The 20,114-nt window shown below is 38.5% G+C and overlaps 1 protein-coding gene across 1 annotated transcript in view; it reads right to left on the bottom strand.

Annotated features, from left to right (window-relative positions):
• The window catches only part of LOC145449645 (ATP-binding cassette sub-family C member 4-like), a 34,741-nt gene extending 14,872 nt beyond the window's left edge, over nt 1–19,869 (bottom strand). Inside the window, exons 1-20 of the mRNA XM_080328043.1 lie at nt 18,363–19,869; nt 18,196–18,306; nt 17,179–17,296; nt 15,705–15,920; nt 15,073–15,162; nt 13,321–13,484; nt 12,089–12,214; nt 11,226–11,364; nt 10,108–10,218; nt 8,859–9,002; nt 8,492–8,596; nt 6,817–7,008; nt 5,456–5,668; nt 4,780–4,848; nt 4,585–4,720; nt 3,613–3,680; nt 3,394–3,438; nt 3,160–3,332; nt 878–1,023; nt 670–816 (exon numbers count right to left, since the gene is read on the bottom strand). Of these exons, the coding sequence (XP_080184169.1) occupies nt 670–816; nt 878–1,023; nt 3,160–3,332; nt 3,394–3,438; nt 3,613–3,680; nt 4,585–4,720; nt 4,780–4,848; nt 5,456–5,668; nt 6,817–7,008; nt 8,492–8,596; nt 8,859–9,002; nt 10,108–10,218; nt 11,226–11,364; nt 12,089–12,214; nt 13,321–13,484; nt 15,073–15,162; nt 15,705–15,920; nt 17,179–17,296; nt 18,196–18,306; nt 18,363–18,415 (2,566 nt within the window). The 5' untranslated portion in view covers nt 18,416–19,869. The remainder of the gene's footprint in view (nt 1–669; nt 817–877; nt 1,024–3,159; nt 3,333–3,393; nt 3,439–3,612; nt 3,681–4,584; nt 4,721–4,779; nt 4,849–5,455; nt 5,669–6,816; nt 7,009–8,491; nt 8,597–8,858; nt 9,003–10,107; nt 10,219–11,225; nt 11,365–12,088; nt 12,215–13,320; nt 13,485–15,072; nt 15,163–15,704; nt 15,921–17,178; nt 17,297–18,195; nt 18,307–18,362) is intronic.
• Between the last annotated feature and the right edge of the window lie 245 nt (nt 19,870–20,114).

Here is a 20,114-nt window from a genome sequence, read left to right as displayed (position 1 = left end):
GACTGGTGTTATGGTCAGCGTACCGCATTATCCTAACTGAAGAAAGACTGCGTGGGCATTGCTTGTTTCTTATATTAAGAAGTGCATGATGAAAAATTGTGATGTAGACAATATTGTCAGAATGAAGCAACACGGTGTGTCACCAGCAGTGTACGCACAACAGGAAAGTATCTCTTGTTGTACTACAACAAATTTAATTATTTCTACCATAATACGTATTGTAACTACTGGAATTCTTCATACGGCCAGATTTCGTTAAAATACTAGTTTTTTCATGTATAAATTAGTCTGTTTCTAAGCCAAAAACGTTTTTTCGGGCCAAACTACTTCGTTAGGACAGCCAGTTCCAACCAAAAATGAAGATAAGTTGTACAATTTTAACATTATGTGGGAAAACATCTAATTTACACACATTAGGTCAAAATTTGGTCAAAATTCAGTTAGTTTAGGTAAAAAAAACGCCCTACTAATCACTGATCAAAATGCGCAAATATAACTAGAACTATTCCCTTTGGAAATAAGCAACTAGGATTAGAAGTCGAACTATTCAAATAAACAGCATTGGTAGTTTGGTAGTCTGTACAAGTCTGACCATATAACTGTCATGAAAATTCGAATAATAACATAAACATTCCAGTAAATTTGTCTTGCGCATTTTTCAAAACCCACCAGAAGGATTTGTGTCGAAGAATCTGACGGGAGCTCGTAATATGGCTCGAAACATTTTGTTGTGCATGTGGATCCCGGACGACACGCACACGTAGAAGTGCATCATCGCCCTGACGATGATTATTACGAAGGTGGTCACCGTCAGCACTGTTGAACGAAAGTGCTGAGCTGATCATGAACGTAGATTGTTATAAGAGTGCGTACATACCTGCGTACATTTTGAGATAATAGCCAGTGTCAAACTCCGGCACATCAGATGTGAAGCTTGTCATGGCAATTGTAGTTAAGGAAAAGTTGCCTGGGTTAACGGGCAACGTTTCCAATGACTTTTTGTACTCGCCATAATTCGAAGCCCTGACAAACAAACGTGTCTCGACCAATCAGGAATAGGGCTGAGCACAATGATTCGAGTACTCAAAATTGAATTGAGTATTCATTCTAATGATAAGAGTTGAGTAGCGAGAGATTATATTTTCAAGTACTGAAATTATGTTTTCCTTGACAGTGAGAGTGAATTTATCAACCAAAATTATAGTTTCGATAGCATTTTCCACTGTGGAAGCCTCAAAACCCCGATTGGTCGTATCACAGCATAGGAAACATGTAGTTCAAAGCGACAAACGTTACTAAAAATGACATATCTGTGAACTCAGCATCGAACCAGAGCATTGTCACAATACCAAATTATCTCTAATCTGATGTAGGACTGCCATTATATACTCAGTGATAGCGGAAATGTACATGATTGAAGTTTGAATAGTATATTCATATAGAAATGAACCCGAAAATTTTCGGCTGACACTCATCAAGGGTAATCGGCAGCCAACTAGTAGAGAATTAGAAAGAACATTTTATATCAACAATCGTATCAATAAATATGACGTCACCGGCATGAAATTTCGAATAATCGGGAAGGAAAGGCTCAATATACTATTTTTAGATGGTCACCCCTCTGACGACCCCTGATGATTACCCCTGACGAGTGTCAGCCGAAAATATTGTAGTTCATTTGAATATCAATAGACTATTCAATTGCATATTGAAGTTCTGCACCTCCAAGAAGCTGTTTCAACTTTCCACATCATTTATACTATTTTGGCGTCATAATGATTGATACGCGAATACTCGACTCAGAATTGAACGACTCAGGCACCGTAAACCGGGGTAACATTGGACAATTCTCAACAATTCCGCTTTGTATCTTGGAAATGCTAGGGTGCAGGGGAGGCAAGTTTTGTGTTTTTTTGGAGTCATGGAGCAAAGATTAGAATTAACTAATCCAAAATCTTCATGGTCATAAATAAGTACCTTATTTTTGTAAATTATCCGTGTCCAAAGTTACCCCTGCATGTGGGGTAACTTTGGACAATGTAGTTTTTTGTATGCCTTTACCCTCTATTGTTTATGAAACCTCGTAAATGAGGGTTATTTGGTAAGAGTTGATGAGAGCAGTGACGAATACTGAAACAAAATAGTATATGTCTGGCATCTTGCATGATTTTTACCTAATCCCCCCCCCCAAAAAAAAATATTTAGGTAGTTTATGAAGGCTAATGCCCCCTTATTCATCCCTTTACTCAATTTTCCCTCATGCCTTCACCAATTGGGACTTATAATAACGTGTGGTGACAACGGGGTATCCCACTGGCAGTGTCAGCAATCGACAGCAAACATTAAGTATGTTAGCGTGATTTATGCCGATTTCGAATATATTACTGTTCTAGAAAAGATATATTTTCCCTTTCCTATGTCCTCTGATGGATATATTTGTCGTAATTTACGATATCCCATATTCAGCAGGCGCATCTTTAGGAGTATGTGATAAGTTTTTCAAGTAGCTTACACCCGATTACAATCTCTCAGGTCATTGCCTACCCATTTTTTCATATTTTGGCAAACTCTTAATTTATTAACCTTCTCATTCCATTTTAAGAAGCCATCAAGAAGTCATAAGGAATATAGTTGACGATACCCTTTGACGCAGATAAAGCAGCCACTTTCCAGAGCTCTAAATATCACATTTTTCACTGTCCAAAGTTGCCCCGTTCTGATAAAATTTGATGGGGTAACTTTGGACATCACATTTTCTTGTATTGATCTAAGGGTGAGCCCACTGAGATTTTGGCCATGGATTAAGACTACTTAGAGGTATCTGCTGCCAAGTTTTGAATCGATGAATCACATGCTATCTATGTTTGGCTGTAAGAAGTTTATTGGCCATCAATTTTGACGAAATTGACCCCCTCCATTAATTTATCGATGTTGGGTCAAGTTTATCTGGTAGTGAAATGAATCCACCTTTTATAGGGACTACTTGTAGTACTGTTGCCTCATGAAAAAGAATTGGACATCCAGCGGCAACCCTTTTTCATCAATAACCATTTAAATCTTTTACTGCTTAGTGTCCAAAGTTACCCTTAAGTCCAAAGTTACCCCGGTTTACGGCACTCGATTTTGCCCAGCCTTAATCAGTAACAAGTAAAAACTCACCAAACCGAGATCCACCATTCGCACAACAGAAAAGAAACATGGCTGGCAAGGATGATGAGAAGAAATAAGAATAAAAAAATGTTTCCGGCACCGACGGAGAAGTATTCCTTGTAAACGCGACCGCCGACCCGGCCCTCGGCTCTCTCCTCTTCTGGGGCCGGAGAAAACTCGCCCTGGTGAACAAAATATGTTTTTTTATGCAGCAACATCATCTTCAGGAAACCGCCGACTCACTTCGTCCGCCTTCAAAATCTCCTCGCCACACAAACTCATTGTTTCCTTCAACATAACAAATCGAATATTGTCACCGCAAACTAAATCTCTCATATATCTAGTCATGACTTGAGCCTGAACATTATTATTGGTCTGACGATAATATTGAGTCGATATCACACTTTGACAACGATTAATTTGACCAAAAAGTACCCAAAAAAGCCAAGAAAAACTGCTCACCTCCACCAGTAGAGAAGGCACCGACGTCGCGAGTTTCAGCTTTGGAGACTGCGGCTTACGGATGAGAACTGAAAATGAAGGTAATTCAAATCGTGTGATTACGGCAAAAACGAACCGTTTGATGCTTCGGAATGAATATAGACTTCCACAAACTACCAATCTATTTAGTTGAGGGCCAAATATCTGTTTTTTGAGTAGTTCTAGTTAGTTGCGGATGAAATATAAATTAGTTGCCGAACAACTAGAAAGCATGTGTCGTCATGAAACGTGATACCGATGTTCCAACGAGTCATTTTCAATTCACCACCGAGACAACTCCGAGTCCAAGTCATCGGGCAGAGGGTCAAGTCCGAGTCATGGTATTATCACTCGAGTCCAAGTCCAAGTCATTGTGTTGACTCATCAGTTTCGAGCTTCTTATAACTCTGTTTGGTGATATCGAATGGTTCACATTTATAATACACTCATTTTCCTCACTTTTAGCAGTTTCTGGTTGCATTTTCAAGTACCAGTACCAATGGACGAAATCCCAATAGGGTGGTTACTTTACTATTCTTCTTAATTACAATGAAATGCCGGTCTTGACCGTCTCAGTCTCGAGTCATACGGCTTGGTTCGAGTCATGCGCAATGACTCGAGTCAATACACAGATGGACTTGAGTCGAGTCATTTCCGTATTTCGAGAAAATGACTCGAGTCGAGCCATGACTGGAGTCATTACAACCCTGGTCAAAACCCCCCAAATTCAAACTTGTACGGATGTTCATGTTAAGAGCCTATCCGATTCCGACAAAATAATAATAAAAGACTTGCTTCGGAATTGAATCTAGTTAATTCTATTTTAGTTAGTTGGTTGCGGGTTTTCAAAGGGCGTTGGTTCTAATTACGAGTTTTGAAAAGTCAAACGTTTTAGTTGTGGTTCTAGTTTCACATTTTAAAAATCTATCGGATTATACAAATATGAATTCAAACCTGACGTCTCGTCATCTGACAAATAGCTCGAAGTAATCTCTTCTTCATGTTCCTTCTCTCGTTCACCCAACAAAGCCGCGAAATCCGTTCCGTCGGCCTGCAACTCGTCGTACGTTCCGCGGCCTGCGATCTCTCCCTGAAATATTCATCTAAATAGTCTCGACATGTCAAGAGTCTGAACGTGCGGCTGTCAACCTCTTTGAGAATAATGATCTGGTCGGCGTCTTGCAGAAGTTGTAGCTGATGCGTCACCAGAATTCGAACCTGGCATGCATGAATGAATGAGGGTGAAATATTCAGACGTAGTAAAAAGCTTGCCCGAGTACTAGGGCTGTTCAAAAATAACTATTTTTAAAATCCTGCTGGCTACTTGATTAAATTGTTAAATTGCATACAAAACAAAAACGGCATAGGAAAACTATTTTTTCAAATCCACAATTTTCTACTTCAATAACTTCGCTTCTACTGGTTGGAATTGAGCCAAATATGATGTGCATCGTTTTTTAGAGGATCTAATGTCAGAAACACCAACTAACAATTTCATGAGGTATCCAGTAAAATTTCAATTTTTCATTTTTTTTTCATTTAATAAATCTAAAACTTTATCCTCTAATAGCAATGCCTCTACAGGTTGGAACTTTGCCACATTTTATGTGCGTCATTTTTGTAGGCAACCTAACAATTTTACCAAGCAGCCAGAAGAATTTGAAAAACAAACGCTATTTTTGAACAGCCCTATTCTATAGTTATGAAACATGAACCCCGAGTCAGGTCAACTCCATTCCGCAAAGTGACACAAGTCGAGTCAAGTCATGTGAAAAGTTGACTCGACTCATACCAACACTGCCCTAATCACAATATGAACCCACACCTTATCTTTCAGAAGTCCCGATATACAATTCTCGAACAAATGGTTCCCAACAGAGGCATCGACAGCGCTTAACGGGTCGTCAAACAGACAGACGGTGGCCTCTTTTCTGTAAGCCGCTCGAGCTAGGTTAACCCGGGCTTTTTGCCCCCCGCTCAGAGTAACCCCGCGTTCGCCCACCACGGTCTGATCTCCGTTAGGCAGCAGCTCAAAGTCCTGAACAGAATTGTGCAACTAGGAAATTTACAGCGCTTCAAAAGTTGATTAGAACTAGAATGACAGATATACAGTAGGGCTGTTCTGTTCAAAATATAAACTTTTCCTTCAGATTTCACCGGCTGCTTGATAAAATTGTTAGGTTGTCAGTAGAGATGATGCGTACCAAATTTGGCTCAATTCCAACCACTAGAGAAGTTATTGCAGTAGAAAAATTTCTAATTCTATGAATTTATAATAAATAATTAAAGAGTTGGTCACCGTAAATAATATTTTATTCAAATCCAAATTTTTCCACTGCAATAACTTCGCTTCTATTGGTTGGAATGAGCCAAATTTGGTGTGAATCATCTCCACTGACAGCCTAACAATTTTATGGGGTAGACAGAAAAATTTGAAATTTAATTTTTTTATTTTGTAATGATAAATTCAAAACTTTCTACTGCAAGAATCTTGCTTCCACCGGTTGGAATGGAGCCAAATTGGGTGTGCAGCGTTGTTTTCACCAGCTTAACAATTTTATCAAGTAGCCAGCGAAATCTGAAGGAACAGTTTTTTTTGAACAGCCCTACTATACAGCTTTAAAAATTAGATTACAATCAGGATGACTGAATTCGCGAAAACTTGGAAATGGAATTGCATACCGTAGAATAAGAAAGAAATTTCAACAAAAAGTCAAGTCCAGTTCACAAGATCATTTCTCGGTTCATTTGATACAATACCATTTTGCTGTAGCATTTCCAAGGAAAACGAGAAATTAGATTAGAATTAATAAACTCACAAAATTTTGAATTGAATTAAATATCGAAATAGAATGGAATTGAAATGAGAAACATGTCACAAGTTAGATTAGAATTGTTACTAGCTGCTACTGCAACTAGAATTGCCGAATCGCAATAACTTGAAAATTGAATTAACTTCTGAATTTGAATCAAATAGAACAATAATCAAGTTCAGTTCGTATCAATTAGAGTTGATTCTCGTCAGCAGGAGAATGACAAATGTCTGTCAATCGAGCTTGGCTCGTTTAGCAAAGATACCAGAAATGAGATCAGTGTTGAAATGATAACACAGAATCACTTGACAAATATCAAATAACAATTACATTTCCTGATTGCTCTAATTAGTAGAATTGGCCCAGAACTCACTCGTTCAAGCCCGCACGCTTTGATCACTTTGTCGTACCAACCCCAATCGAGCTCTTCCCCGAACAGAATATTTTCCTGTACAGTTCCGGCGAACACCCACGGGGTTTGATTTGCAAACGTCACTTTTCCGTTCACTTCAATTTCGCCGCTAGACGTCGGCAGTTCGCCCAAAATGGCGCTCAAAAATGATGACTGTAAATTATTATAATATTCACAAACCGTGCAAATTGGCAACAGGGTTCGGCAAAATCGAGTACCTGAGTGATTCAGGATTCCGGGGACTAATTGATTAAATTTTCAGTTGCTCAATTCCAACTGGTAGATATCAACGCGCAGGAGATTGAAAATTTTGGAACTTGATATAGAAAATTTTTAAATATTTTTTCAAACTTTACTGGCAACCCCATGAAATTGAGTTGTCTAAAAATGATACAAAATTTGACGTAATTCCAACCCGTACCAGCGAAGTTTTTCATTCATAATTCTGGGACTACCCACCGTCCAGGCTATTTTCGCAAATCCAAAACTTTCAACTACTATAACTTCGCTTCTACCGGTCGGAAGTGAGCAAAACTTGGTAAGCATCGTTCTTTTAGACAACTTAACAAGTTCATGGGGTTGACAATAAAATTTGAAATTTTTTTTCATATTTTTTTTAGATTCATAAATTTCAAACTTCTGTGCAGGGTTGTAACCAAGTCACAAAGGTCCGAGTCACAAGTCATTCTCACTTTTATGGTTTTGACTCGAGTCAAGTCGAGTCATTTTCAATTCACCACCGAGTCAAGTCCGAGTCCAAGTCATCAAGCAGAGGTTCGAGTCCGAGTCATGGCATTATGACTCGAGTCCGAGTCCAAGTCATTGTGCTGACTGCTCAGTTTCCAGTTAAAGTCATGTTAAACCCACTCTTATAAATCTGCTTGGTGATATCGAATGGTTCGCATTTATAGTATACTGATTTTCCTCGCTTTCAACAGTTTATGGTCGCATTTTCAAGTACCAGTACCAATAGACGTAATCGCAATAGGGTGGTTACTTTACTGTTTTTCGAAATTACAATGAAATGTCGGTCTTGGCCGTCTGAGTCTCGAGTCATATGACTTGGTTCGAGTCATGCGCAATGAGTCGAGTCCAAGTCGAGTAAATACACATATTGACTCGAGTCGAGTCGAGTCATTTCCGTATTTTGAGAAAATGACTCGAGTCAAGTTGAGTCATCAAAAAATCGTGACTCGAGTCGGACTCGAGTCGAGTCATGACTCGAGTCATTACAACCCTGCTCCTGTGCGTTGACATCTACCAGTTGGAATCGAGCTAAATTTGGTGTGCAGAGTTTTTTAGGCAACCTAACAATATAATCAGTGAATCCCCGGAATCCAGAAAAAACAGATATTTTTGAACAACCCTAGTGCGTAGCTTTTCAGCCTACTACATGTTTCGTATGCTGCGATACGACTAATCGAGGTTTCAAAGCTTCCACATTGCAACAAATCATCGAATCTCTAATTCTCATTGATAAGTTAACTCTTAGTTGAAAGGAACTTATTATTTGATTACTCGAAAGAAGCACGTCTCACTACTCGACTCGAACCATTAGTACTAACAGCCTACTTAATTCAGATTGGAGTACTTGAATCATTATGCCCGGCCCTACTTGGTAGAAATAAAATTGTACCTTCCCAGAACCAACAGGACCGATGACAGCTAGAAGCTGTCCAGCCTCGACACGGACGTTGATGTTCTTCAACGTTGAAGAAGAGTCTCCACTTCTTGCGTCATTCTGATATGTGAATTTGGCTTTAAAAGAGACTCTTGGATGTACAGAACTTCAATAACAATTGAATAAGACATGCTTTTTGTAATAAACCCGAATATTTTCGGCTGACACTTGTCAGGGGTGATAAAGAACAATTGGATATTAACAATCGTATCAACAAATATGACATGGTAAATGATATTTACACTTACAATTAGTACCGTAGAAAATTAAATTCTAAAAATACTATGCTTGCTCCAATTATTATCAAACACTAAACACTCACCATAAACCACTTTCCACAAAATTTTCTCATTTCCACAAAACTTATTTTGTCCTCGTGAAACTTGTGATTATTTCCAACAACATCGTTGGATTTGATATCAGCTCTGCATTCAACGGACTGGAACTCGTCTCGAAGTAGGAACGCCTGCAATAGAGTCCACATGCCAGAACAAGTTCAGTATAGTTTTATTTATAATTTTGTCATTTCAAAACACCACAAGACTGCGATACAATGAAAAGATAGGAAGTAGGGTGGAATATAAAAATGAAACATTTTGAATTTCAAATCGGACACTTGATATGTGGTGCCAAATATGAAAAAGTAATTTCTATCATAATTTTGGGCACGTGCACACTCTGGTGGTCGTGCAATTTCACCGAACGAGCCAAAAATGGCTAATTTTGCTATGCTATATATCGATTACCGCTTACACTAGAAAGCTGATTTTGGGCATAAAAAATGCAGAAGCAACAAGTTTTTATCTCACTTCCACAGAACTTTGTCGTAAAAATGAACAGAAAAAAAATTACCAGCAAATTATTGATTTATAGACAGTATTTAGGTAAAATTAGGCACTGAAGCAGTAGTTATGATGTCAAAAGCGTGTAGGGATTGATCTCATGACTGACAACTCCATTTTGATAGCACATGAATGGCAAATTCATATTGAAAACAAAAACATCAATTCTATATTGAAGTAAATATTTCGAAGATGGCTTCACTACTAGAGTATTAGTCTGCACAGACTTTTAAATCTTGTTTCGTATTAAAGGATTTCATCTGCTTTCTAGACTTCAGTTTTTGTCTGATGAGACCGTCTCTACGTTGCAATTCTGACACATGGGCAGCTGCTTCGGTCATAGGAAGGTGTCAAAACAACTAGTAGTCTTTCAATCAACCACCCTCTGGGGCCTAGAATCAGGCTTGCACAATCTGCGTGATTTTCAAAATTTGCAACTAGAACTAGAACTGAAACTAACGATATTAAAAAATCCGCCACCAATTAAAATATAACTCATTCATTTTTATTTATTGGAATCTGATCAATTTTCCGCCAGATTCACGCCAAACGACATGTTTTTTAGTTGCTAGACAGCGAATTTTTTATACGCAACTAGAACTACTCGAAAAACCAGTTAGTTAGTTGACCGTCAACCTACTAGAGTGGTAGTTTGTACAAGTCTGTATAGAAGTGCTTTTCTTTTCATAGACGAAGGTACATTTTCATCTGATACACAATCAGACAAACCTCAATTCTCTTGATTGAAATCTTGGCTTCCGCCATCTTCTCCACTGCCAACGGGAAGAAAAGCCCCAGTGACAACCGTATCACGTTGTAGATCCCGATCACTTTGAACACCTGTAAACGGTTCAATTGATTTGTATTTTGTTCACGGAAATGCATGATTCTTCACATAATTGACATGGTAAGTAACAAAATCCTTCAACTTTTTCAGAGTAATGAAGAAGATTTCACTGATTTGCAGGGTTGTAACCAAGTCACAAGTCAATCTCACTTTTATAGTTTTGGAGTCGAGTCATTTTCAATTCACCACCGAATCAAGTCCGAGTCCAAGTCATCTAGCAAGAGGGTTGAGTCCGAGTCATAGTGTTTTGACGAGAGTCCGAGTTCAAGTCGATATTTTCACTGTTCAGTGTTCAGTTCAATCTGTTTCAACCCGCTTTTCTAACTGTGCTCGAGTGATATAGAATGGCTCGCATTCACAATATCCTAATTTTCCTGGTCTTTACAGTTTCTGGCCCCATTTTTCAAGTATCATGAGCATGACTGATAGATGAAATTGGTAACTTTACGATTCTTCTAAGTTACAATGAAATATCTGTCTTGGCTGTCCTAGTCTCTAGTCATATGTCTTGATTCGAGTCATGCACAATGACTCTAGTACAAGTCGAGTCATTTTATGCAATTGAAAAAATGACTCGAGTCAAGTCGAGTCACCAAAATATCGCAATTCGAGTCATTAACACCCTGCCCATTAGCACTCAGACTTGCGCAACTAGATCCTTCTAGTTTTAGTATACGAAATTTCAACGTTGTCTAAAACAAATTTTTCTCAGTGATTCTAATCCGATGAAGCAAAGCTGTGTGAGTAGTGTATCTGAATGATAGAATTTCCCACCGTGAACACTATTTTATTCAAGTCCAAACTTTTTAATCACCAATAAATTTGCTTGTACGGGTTGGAATTGAGTCGATATTCTTTCCAATTGTCTACTAGTTGCTGACGATCACCCCTGACGCCTCAAATATTCGCGTTCATTTAAATATCAATATTTCAATTGTACATTGAGTCAAATTTGCTATTGAATATCTCTAATTCTTTGGCCATCTCTAGCTAGACTCACCTGTGAAGCAATCAGCTCGCCGCCTGTCAGCACATAGACCACAAATGTGACGCAGGATATAATTTTCGGACTGCATGTGAAAGTTGACAGGTTGAATGCTCTCAACATGGCCGTCGACATGATTTTTCGGACTTCTTTTCTGTAGCAAGCAGAGATGGTCGATAAAAAAAAAATTTCTACCTTTTCGAAGTACTCAAGTACTGTTTGCCTAATTGCAGTACTTTGCCAGTGGGGCTGTTCAAAAATAACCTTATTTCAAATTTTACTGGCTACTTGATAAAATTGTTAGCTTACGGTAAAAATTTTGGATATTGGATTTTACTCCGTGGGTTTGGAATAGTAAAAAAACAGTTTGGCGATGGGTTTCTATCAATTTTATGAAGAAAGTTGTCATAAGAACCACGTTAAATAGCCCCTGTGTCATGTTAACTGAAAACATTTTCAACGATTCTACCTATTTGTGTTGACATTGGTCATTGAGCAGCATTTGCGAAGATACATCTTGCAATTTTGGATTGACCAAACTCGAATAGTTTCAGCTTTTCCAAATTAGCCTACATTAGAATTAGAATGATAGCTACAGTTTTTTTTGCAATTGAGATTTCAATTAGTAAGCAATACAACAACAATTAAGTTCATTTCATATCAAATCAATCTCACGAGTATGAGAATGGCAAATGTCTGTACGCCGAACATGACTCGTTTCGCACGATACAGTTCTCCTGCAGCATTTTCATTAAACCGGAGATGAGATTTGAATGAAAATGTGAGCATAGAAACATTACGTACATATGATTTGAATTAGATTACAGTCATTTTGTTCTAGAATTATACAGACGTAACCACGTTTTTCAAAAGCAAACCTCCTGATGAGAGCTACCAGACTGGCAAACGGCTTTTCCCACGAATACATCTTGATGATTCTCATCCCGGTGATCACTTCGTTCATCATTCTGATTCGCTCGTCAGTGATGATTGCAGTCTTCATTCTGGCGGAAATATTGCAGTTCACGGTTAGTGTTGAGCACAATGTTTCGAGCAGTGTTGGGATGACTCGAGTCATGACTTGACTCGAGTCAGACTCGAGTCACCTTTTTCGAATGACTTGACTTGACTCGAGTCACTTTGCTAAAATGACTTGACTTGACTTGACTCGGCGTATCAGAAATATGGATTGACTCGTGACTCGGAGCAAAATTCACGAGTCAATTTCAAGTCATCAAGTAATCAGTGTCGACAAAAATCACTGACTCTTGCATATGTTCGGATTGTTCGCGCAACGCTGGTGTAACCGCGAGAGCGACCAATCATTTAATGATCGTGCGTTTTACGGAGCCTTCATTGTTCCCTCACAAATAAATTGACCGCAAACGAAGTGATCGAAGCTTATAGCTTACGTATAGCTTATAGCTTACTAGTATAGTAAAGTAATTAATCTCTGTTTTTACCTTGACCAAACCTCTTGTTTTATTGAAATTGAATTCTAATATATTTTATATAGTCCTCAGCAATTGGCGCAGGCTCGAATTGTATCATATCGATTTGTAAATGAGTCATGTATCGCATCCTATCAATTCGTATCAATTCTCTATTTCGCCTGGTAACTATAAACTATGGTTTAGCAGTTCTACGTATATGTGAGCGATACAGCGCCTTCTTGCCTGTATATTTAACTCTATATTCGTTCATCGGCTCAAAATCAATGACCACTCAATCTGTATTTCGGACAGCTAGCAAAATGCAATGACGTTATCATGCCCCATACTTCGAAAAGGCAACTTGACTTGAATTGTGACTTGACTCGTGACTTGACTTGACTTGACTCGACTTGACTCGAGTCACCTCCAAAATTCGAGTGACTTGACTTGACTCGAGTCACCTTTGAAAATCGATTGACTTGACTTGACTCGAGTCAAAATGGGCAATGACTCGAAATGACTCGTGACTCGAAGGTAGTGACTTGATCCCAACACTGGTTTCGAGTACTCAAATCTGAATCAAGCGTAAATTCTAATGAATCGAGTCGAGCAGTGAGGGATGATTTTTTCCAGTACCCGATTTTGCCAAGCCCTCTTAGTTGGAAAATCCGACTTGCCTCAGTTTTCCGAACACCCGACCGTTCAAACTCTGTATGATCATGATAATGAAGAGAATTCCCATCCCTGCTAGTACTGCAGGGCCCACCGTGTCCCATAACAGATACGTGCATATTACGGCCTGGAGAGGCCCGACCCATATGTAGTGCATGAATAACGGGAGCTGCAACACATCAACAAAAATGATAGATAATGTAAGTCTAATATAGCTAAATAGTATGTTCATATTGGAATAAACCCATATATTGTCGGCTGACACTCGTCAGGGCCAGAAAATTTCCAGCTTTTCTAAATTAGATTAAAATCAGAAATAAATCCATACAGTTTTTACAAATTAGACTAGAAATTATCAGATTATAGGTACACAGTCTTTTTTAATTTGATTACAATTAGAAATTTAGCTGTATAGTCTTTTCCAAATTAGATCACAATTACTGAATTCGTAAAGACTTTGGAATTAAATCAAGTTCAGTTCATATCAAATCAGAGTTGATTGTCATAAGCACAAGAATGACAAATGTCTGCACGGCAAGCTTGGCTCGTTACGCACTATACAATTCTTCTGTGGCTTTTTCAGGAGCACAGATTAGAATTAGAATATTGGCATTTGGCTCTAATTAGTCTGATCACTAAACTAAAATTATCTAGTTGTCCAAGTCTGGCCAGGGGTAATCGTCAGCAAGTAGTAGAAAATTGACAGCAACATGGGCTATATCAACCATCGTATCAGCTAATACGACATTGGATGAAAAATCGAATAATCAAGGCAAACGAATGGTTAAGCTCATTGTAGGCTACTATTTTTAGATTATAAACAAACTCCTTCTGTTGGCACAAATTAGGTTGGCCTAATTTGATGAAAGTCGAACTGCAAGGCACTCATATGGAAGAATAAATGGCTTCTCCTGATGATGCGGAATCTGTCGCCAAAATAATTACTGCAAACAGAAGGAGTTCATGTATAATCTAAAAATAGTACATTGAGCTTAAACCATCTGTTAGTCTCAATTACCGTATTCAAGTTTTCATGATGGTGACGTCTATTTTGTGATACGATTGTTGATAGACAATGTTCTTTTCAATTCTCTACTTGTTGCTGACGATTACCCCTGGCGAGTGTCAGCCGAAAATTGCGGGGTTTATTTCAACATCAATATAGTAATTTACTGTATATTGAAGTTTTACACCTCCAAGAGCGTCAACAAAAATTTGTTATAGCTTGCCCTGTGTATTTATACTATCACACATTTAGTAAATAATTCGTAAGGCTTTATCAACTTCAACCAACATCTACTGTGATTCATGCGTCGAGTCATACTTCATTTAGGACTTTGCATCTGTAAGTTTACTCATATCCAATATCATTTGGCACACTCAGCAGTGTCTGAAGGTAACATAGTCACGTTATCAGACTTTGAAAACTAGATTATCATTTCATTTGTGTAATTGGATCAATTAGAACGAAATGACGGTCAACTAATCCTAATCTCAATTGTGAAATGTTTCTGCGCTATAACTTCAATTCTAATCTCATTTCAGGATGTCATGAAAATGATATCAACTGAACTTTCCAATTTAGAAATGAATTCAATTTTCAAGTTTGTTTTTGTGAGTGCGGTAATTCTAATTCTAACCTGTTTGAAAAAAAAACTCTAACTGGAAATTCCTAGTAGTCTAGCTTTGGGCTGAAGCCTTAGAAATCACGAACAAAAAGAAATCATACATTATATTACATGCAATGAGGAACTCACAAAATCGAAGCGTATAACGTCTGTCGCCCCAAGATTTACGATCTGCCCAGTCGTTGTCTGGCTCAGCGATTTCTGGCTTAACCTGAGAGTCTGAAAACGCAAAGGATGAATTCAGTCAGCTTAGCTTAAACCCAGCCCTCATGGACTTGTTCAAACTATTGAATTTTCAAAATGTACAACTAGAACTAGAACTACTCAATTTTTAAAGTTCATAACTAAAACTAGAACTATCAATTATCAAAGTTCATAACTAGAACTAGATCTAGTCACTTTTAAATTCCGCAACTAAAATTAGTAGGGCCTACTACTCACTTTTAAAAGTCCCCAACTAAAAGAAGACCTAGAACTACTCACTTTTAAAGTCCGCAACTAAAATTAGAACTACTCACTTTTCAAAGTTCATAACTAGAACTGCTCACTTTGAAATTCCGCAACTAAAATTAGAACTACTCACTTTTCAAAAGTCGCAACTAGAATTAGAACTACTCGCTTTTCAAAGTTCGCACCTAGAACTAGAAATACTCACTTTCCAAAATGCACAACTGGATCTAGAGCTAGAACTACTCAAAAACCACTAGATAGTTGACCATCAGCAAACTATATTGGTACTTCGTACAAATCTAGCCCCTTACCTTCTTATACATGAGAGCGCAAGTCGCCACCCTCAGATGCCAACCAATTCTCTGCACGTAATAAAAATATGTGTGGTGCGATATTGATATGGCGAGTGAGACCAGAGTGATTCCGGCAGACAAAAGATAAGCGTGAGTCGTCGACGATGTTTCTATCGTTTCGAAATATTGAATCAAATTTGCAACCAGCAACGGACTGACGACGCGGAGTGCTTCCTGTGAGCAGAAAACCAAGATTTCACAAGTTGGCCGGTTGGAAAAATTTCCAGGATTACATTACTATTATATAGGGCAGGGGTCGCCAACTCAAAACGGGTCGCGGGCCGCATGAATTCAATATCGAGATAATATAGGCCTAACTCTGGAGTTCTAGATATCCCTGAGGCCACAGTCTCACTACCTCGTTTTAAAAACTCGACATAGGTAGAACACCATGCTCTCTAACATGGGCGATGGGCATAGTTACTACAAAAGAAATAATATTTTATTGAAGAAATACAAATACAACAAAAATATCATGATCCTCACTCTCATTCTATTTTGAGCTATGAGCTGCATATGATACCTGGCAGCACTTTTCAGCGACTAAAGAATCGATATTGGGGTTAGCTAAAAGACACGGTATTTTCTGGAAAACTATCTCAGCGTAAACTTGATCTCGTAGGGAAGCCCTAAGTAGTTTTCTAAGCGTCTCGGTCTTGGCAGTGTCTGGGACATTTTACATCAAGGCAATATGCCCATGCCCATTCATATCAGCTAATTCTTGCTCCATGGATTGCTATTACCATCGCTGAAGCCATATCAGATAGTGAGTAATAGTAATGTTGGACACAGGAGAATAGCATATCTTGAACAAGAACAAGAATCTTTCTAATCAACAATCAATTTCTGCATTTCAAAATACTTTCCTAAATGTTCTTCGTAAATCTGAAATCATGTCGCGGGCCGCAAAAAATGACCTTGTGGGCCGCATGCGGCCCGCGGGGACCCCTGATATAGGGCATAGGGTTGCGGAAAATCAAGTCCCAAAGTGATCCTAAATCGAGTATCAGGCTTCGAGTCTAGTGTGTAAGTCATAACAGTGAAAGATCTGGAAAGTTCAAACATGTATTTTTCTGCTACAACAAAGAATGCAATGCCAGTTCTACATGATACTAAAGATATTTTGGTATTTTTTCCACCGTTGCACTTTGTGGCAATGCTGTGGGTTGATCACAAATTCACAGATATGTCATTTCCACTAAAGCGTGTAGCCTTGTACTACATATTTCGTATGCTGCGGTATGACAAATTGAGGATTAACAGTTGAGAATACTTTGGAGACTATCATTTTCGTTAATGAATTAACTCTATAATGGCTCGAATAATTGTGCCCAGCCTTACACACAGCCAGCAATTAGTCGATTTTGAGACATTACATCGAGATGAATAGAGCAAAACCCCAGAAAAGACCTGTTAACAAAATGACATTCACCTCTACAGCAGCCACAATTCCTGTTTTGGCGAAAAGCGACCAATGAGTCCGGACCATGGCGAGAGTAAGGCTCGGTTTTCCTCCTATTTTCAGTTTTCCTAGCTCTTTCTTCCAATGGCTGAAATTATAAAAAGAAGGAAATGTGCTTGTAGATACTATTGGAGGTACAAAACTTGAATAGAGCCTATACAATGAAATGACATATAGATATTGAAATAAACCCGAATATTTTCGGCTGACACTCGTCACCAACTAGTCAAAAAGAACATTGAATATCAACAATCCAGGGTTGTAACCAAGTCAAGAGGCTCCGAGTCACAAGTCAATCTCCCTTTTACAGTTTTGACTCGAGTCAAGTCGAGTCATTTCCAATTCACCATCGAGTCAAGTCCAAGTCCAAGTCAGTGAACAGAGGGTCGAGTCCGAGTCATGGTATTAGGACTCGAGTCCAAGTCATTGTGTTGACTGCTCAGTTTCCAGTTAAAGTCTTGTTAAACCCACTTTTTATATCTCTGTCTGGTGCTATCGAATGGTTCGCATTTATATACTAATATATATATACTAATTTTCCTCACTTTTACAAGTTTCTGTCGCATTTTCAAGTACCAGTACCAATAGACGAAATCCCAATACTTTACTGTTCTTCGAAATTACAATGAAATGTTGGCCTTGGCCGTCTGAGTCTCGAGTCATATGACTTGGTCCGAGTCAAGCGAAATGACTCAAGTCCAAATCGAGTCAATACAAAGATTGACTCGAGTCGAGTCATTTCCGTATTGTAGGAAAATGACTCGAGTCAAGACGAGTCATCAGAAAATCGTGTCGAGTCATTACAACCCTGCAACAATCGTACTACCAAATATAGCGTCACGGGCATGAAAATTCCACTGTTCCTTCAAATTATCGCCGACTAGCTGACGAGTGTCAACCGAAAATATTCGGGTTTACTTATTATTCAAATGCATACAAATTATCCCATCTTGGACTTTGAAAAACACAAATGACATCATAACCTACCTCTCCAATCTTTTCGTGACTTCTACTGAAGTGTCGATCTGCGAAAGCCGCAACATGTCATCCTCCGCCAGAGCTTTCTTTGCTCCCTTGCTGAAGAACGAGTTAAGCCACCTGAGAGAGAGATATTTGTCAGTCTCTCTCATAAATCCCAAAAAACTGAAACTCACCAATAAGTTAAAACAGAAACGATGTTTGTTGTCTCTCTTTTATTTGGCTGCATCTTTTTTGCTCCGTCTTCTCCGCAGCCCGGTGAATATTATGGATCTAAGTATTGCATATGGATTTGGTTCAAATCTTTTAAATATCAATATTGAGGTTGTTCAAATATAATTATTTACAAATTTACTGGCGTGTTCATGTAATTGTTAGGTTGTCCTAAAGAACGCTGTTCATCGAATTTCGCTTCCTTCCAATAAGATCAGTAAGTAAAGTCAAATTGTTCTTCTTATGCAATACATGAAGAGGTCAGATTTTACACAATTGCGGTAGATTAATATATAGGATAATTATTATAGAAAGGACTATACATCCTTGTCCTGCAGACAGAAACCGACAATCCAAATTTGCATTCCTCTCGATTCTCATTTACATTATGGAATCATCTGGCACCGACACACGGGTATACATTACACGGCTAGTTCTTTTTATGACATCGTCAGTTATTTTCCATGAAGTATACAATAATTGAATAATGTAGTCACACTGCAGGCTAATAGTCGGCTGACTCTCACCAGGAGTCATCGTCAGGGTATTTCAAGGTGATCCAGTCGGGAATTGAACCCACGACCTACAGATCAAGGGGCCGGACGCTAGACAATTACGCCATGTTGTCTGTACGACTACAATGCTTCAGGACTACTTCAAGTCTTTCGAATCCTTCGTCCTTCCTTCCAATATCATGTCATTTTAGAGCAATCTTACGGTGTTTTAAATTGATGAAATCATCAATCAACTGAACTAAATTAATACAATGACAACATGCTGCTGATTTCCTCACTAAAAGCATTCCGACCGACTCTCTTCAGTGCCGAACGCTACTAATACGTTTAATGAAATTCCAAGTATTTCCTATTAAGTTATTGTTTCGTGTTGTAAAAATATTGCGCAATTCCCGTCATGGTCCAACGACCAGCGTTGAGCGGACAGCAACTTTCGACAATCCGAATTCGAATATAAACGGAAAATCCGCATTATATAACACCGGAGCTGAGATACAGTTAGCATATAGCTTTTGCAAAAAAGCTATGGTCAGCTTATTCAGGGCAGAGATCATCAGTTACCTTATCCGGGTGAATGCTAACCGACTTATTAAAAACTGTTAATCGTGGCAATCCTCGGTCCAAATCGCGTCTAAATTTATACGCCACGATTCAGGATTAATATTTAATTACTCCCACGAAACGCATTCTGGAGGATAAGCTAACTTTAGCCCTATCAATATCAGACTAGTGTTTGCCCTTCCAGGGTTTGGTTATCTATAATGATGATGATTTTCTGATTTGTAATCAAAATTGACTTCTGGCTACTACTATCCGTAATTATCCGAAACAAAACTTGCGACATTCGGAAGATATCCGAATAAAAATCTGAAATATAGTCCATATATCCACTGCCAGAAAATTGTGCAAAATCCAATCCCAATCCGAATGATGCTCAGCACTGCAAACAACCTATAGCTCGATCACGAGATCCTCGTCTAAAGGAAATATCTACTTACCCCCACCCAATAGCAACCTAACTAAGAGATCTATCGACTACTCGAGACCTATCATCTGGAATGCATTACCACCACATATCCGTGAATTGCCTTATAATAGATTCATAAAAACCCTACTTGATCACCTCTTGTCGTTATACTGACACTGTTGCCCTACCTCGCCCAGACATTGCTTCATTGATCATTTGCTACCATCGTTTAA

This window comes from Botryllus schlosseri, chromosome 11 (genome assembly GCF_051294905.1).
Source record: "Botryllus schlosseri isolate E-star chromosome 11, Bs_hap1, whole genome shotgun sequence".
Lineage (NCBI taxonomy): Eukaryota > Metazoa > Chordata > Ascidiacea > Stolidobranchia > Styelidae > Botryllus > Botryllus schlosseri.
The sequence above is the reverse complement of the archived record's forward strand: the minus strand, read 5'-3'. Positions and strand labels throughout refer to the sequence as shown.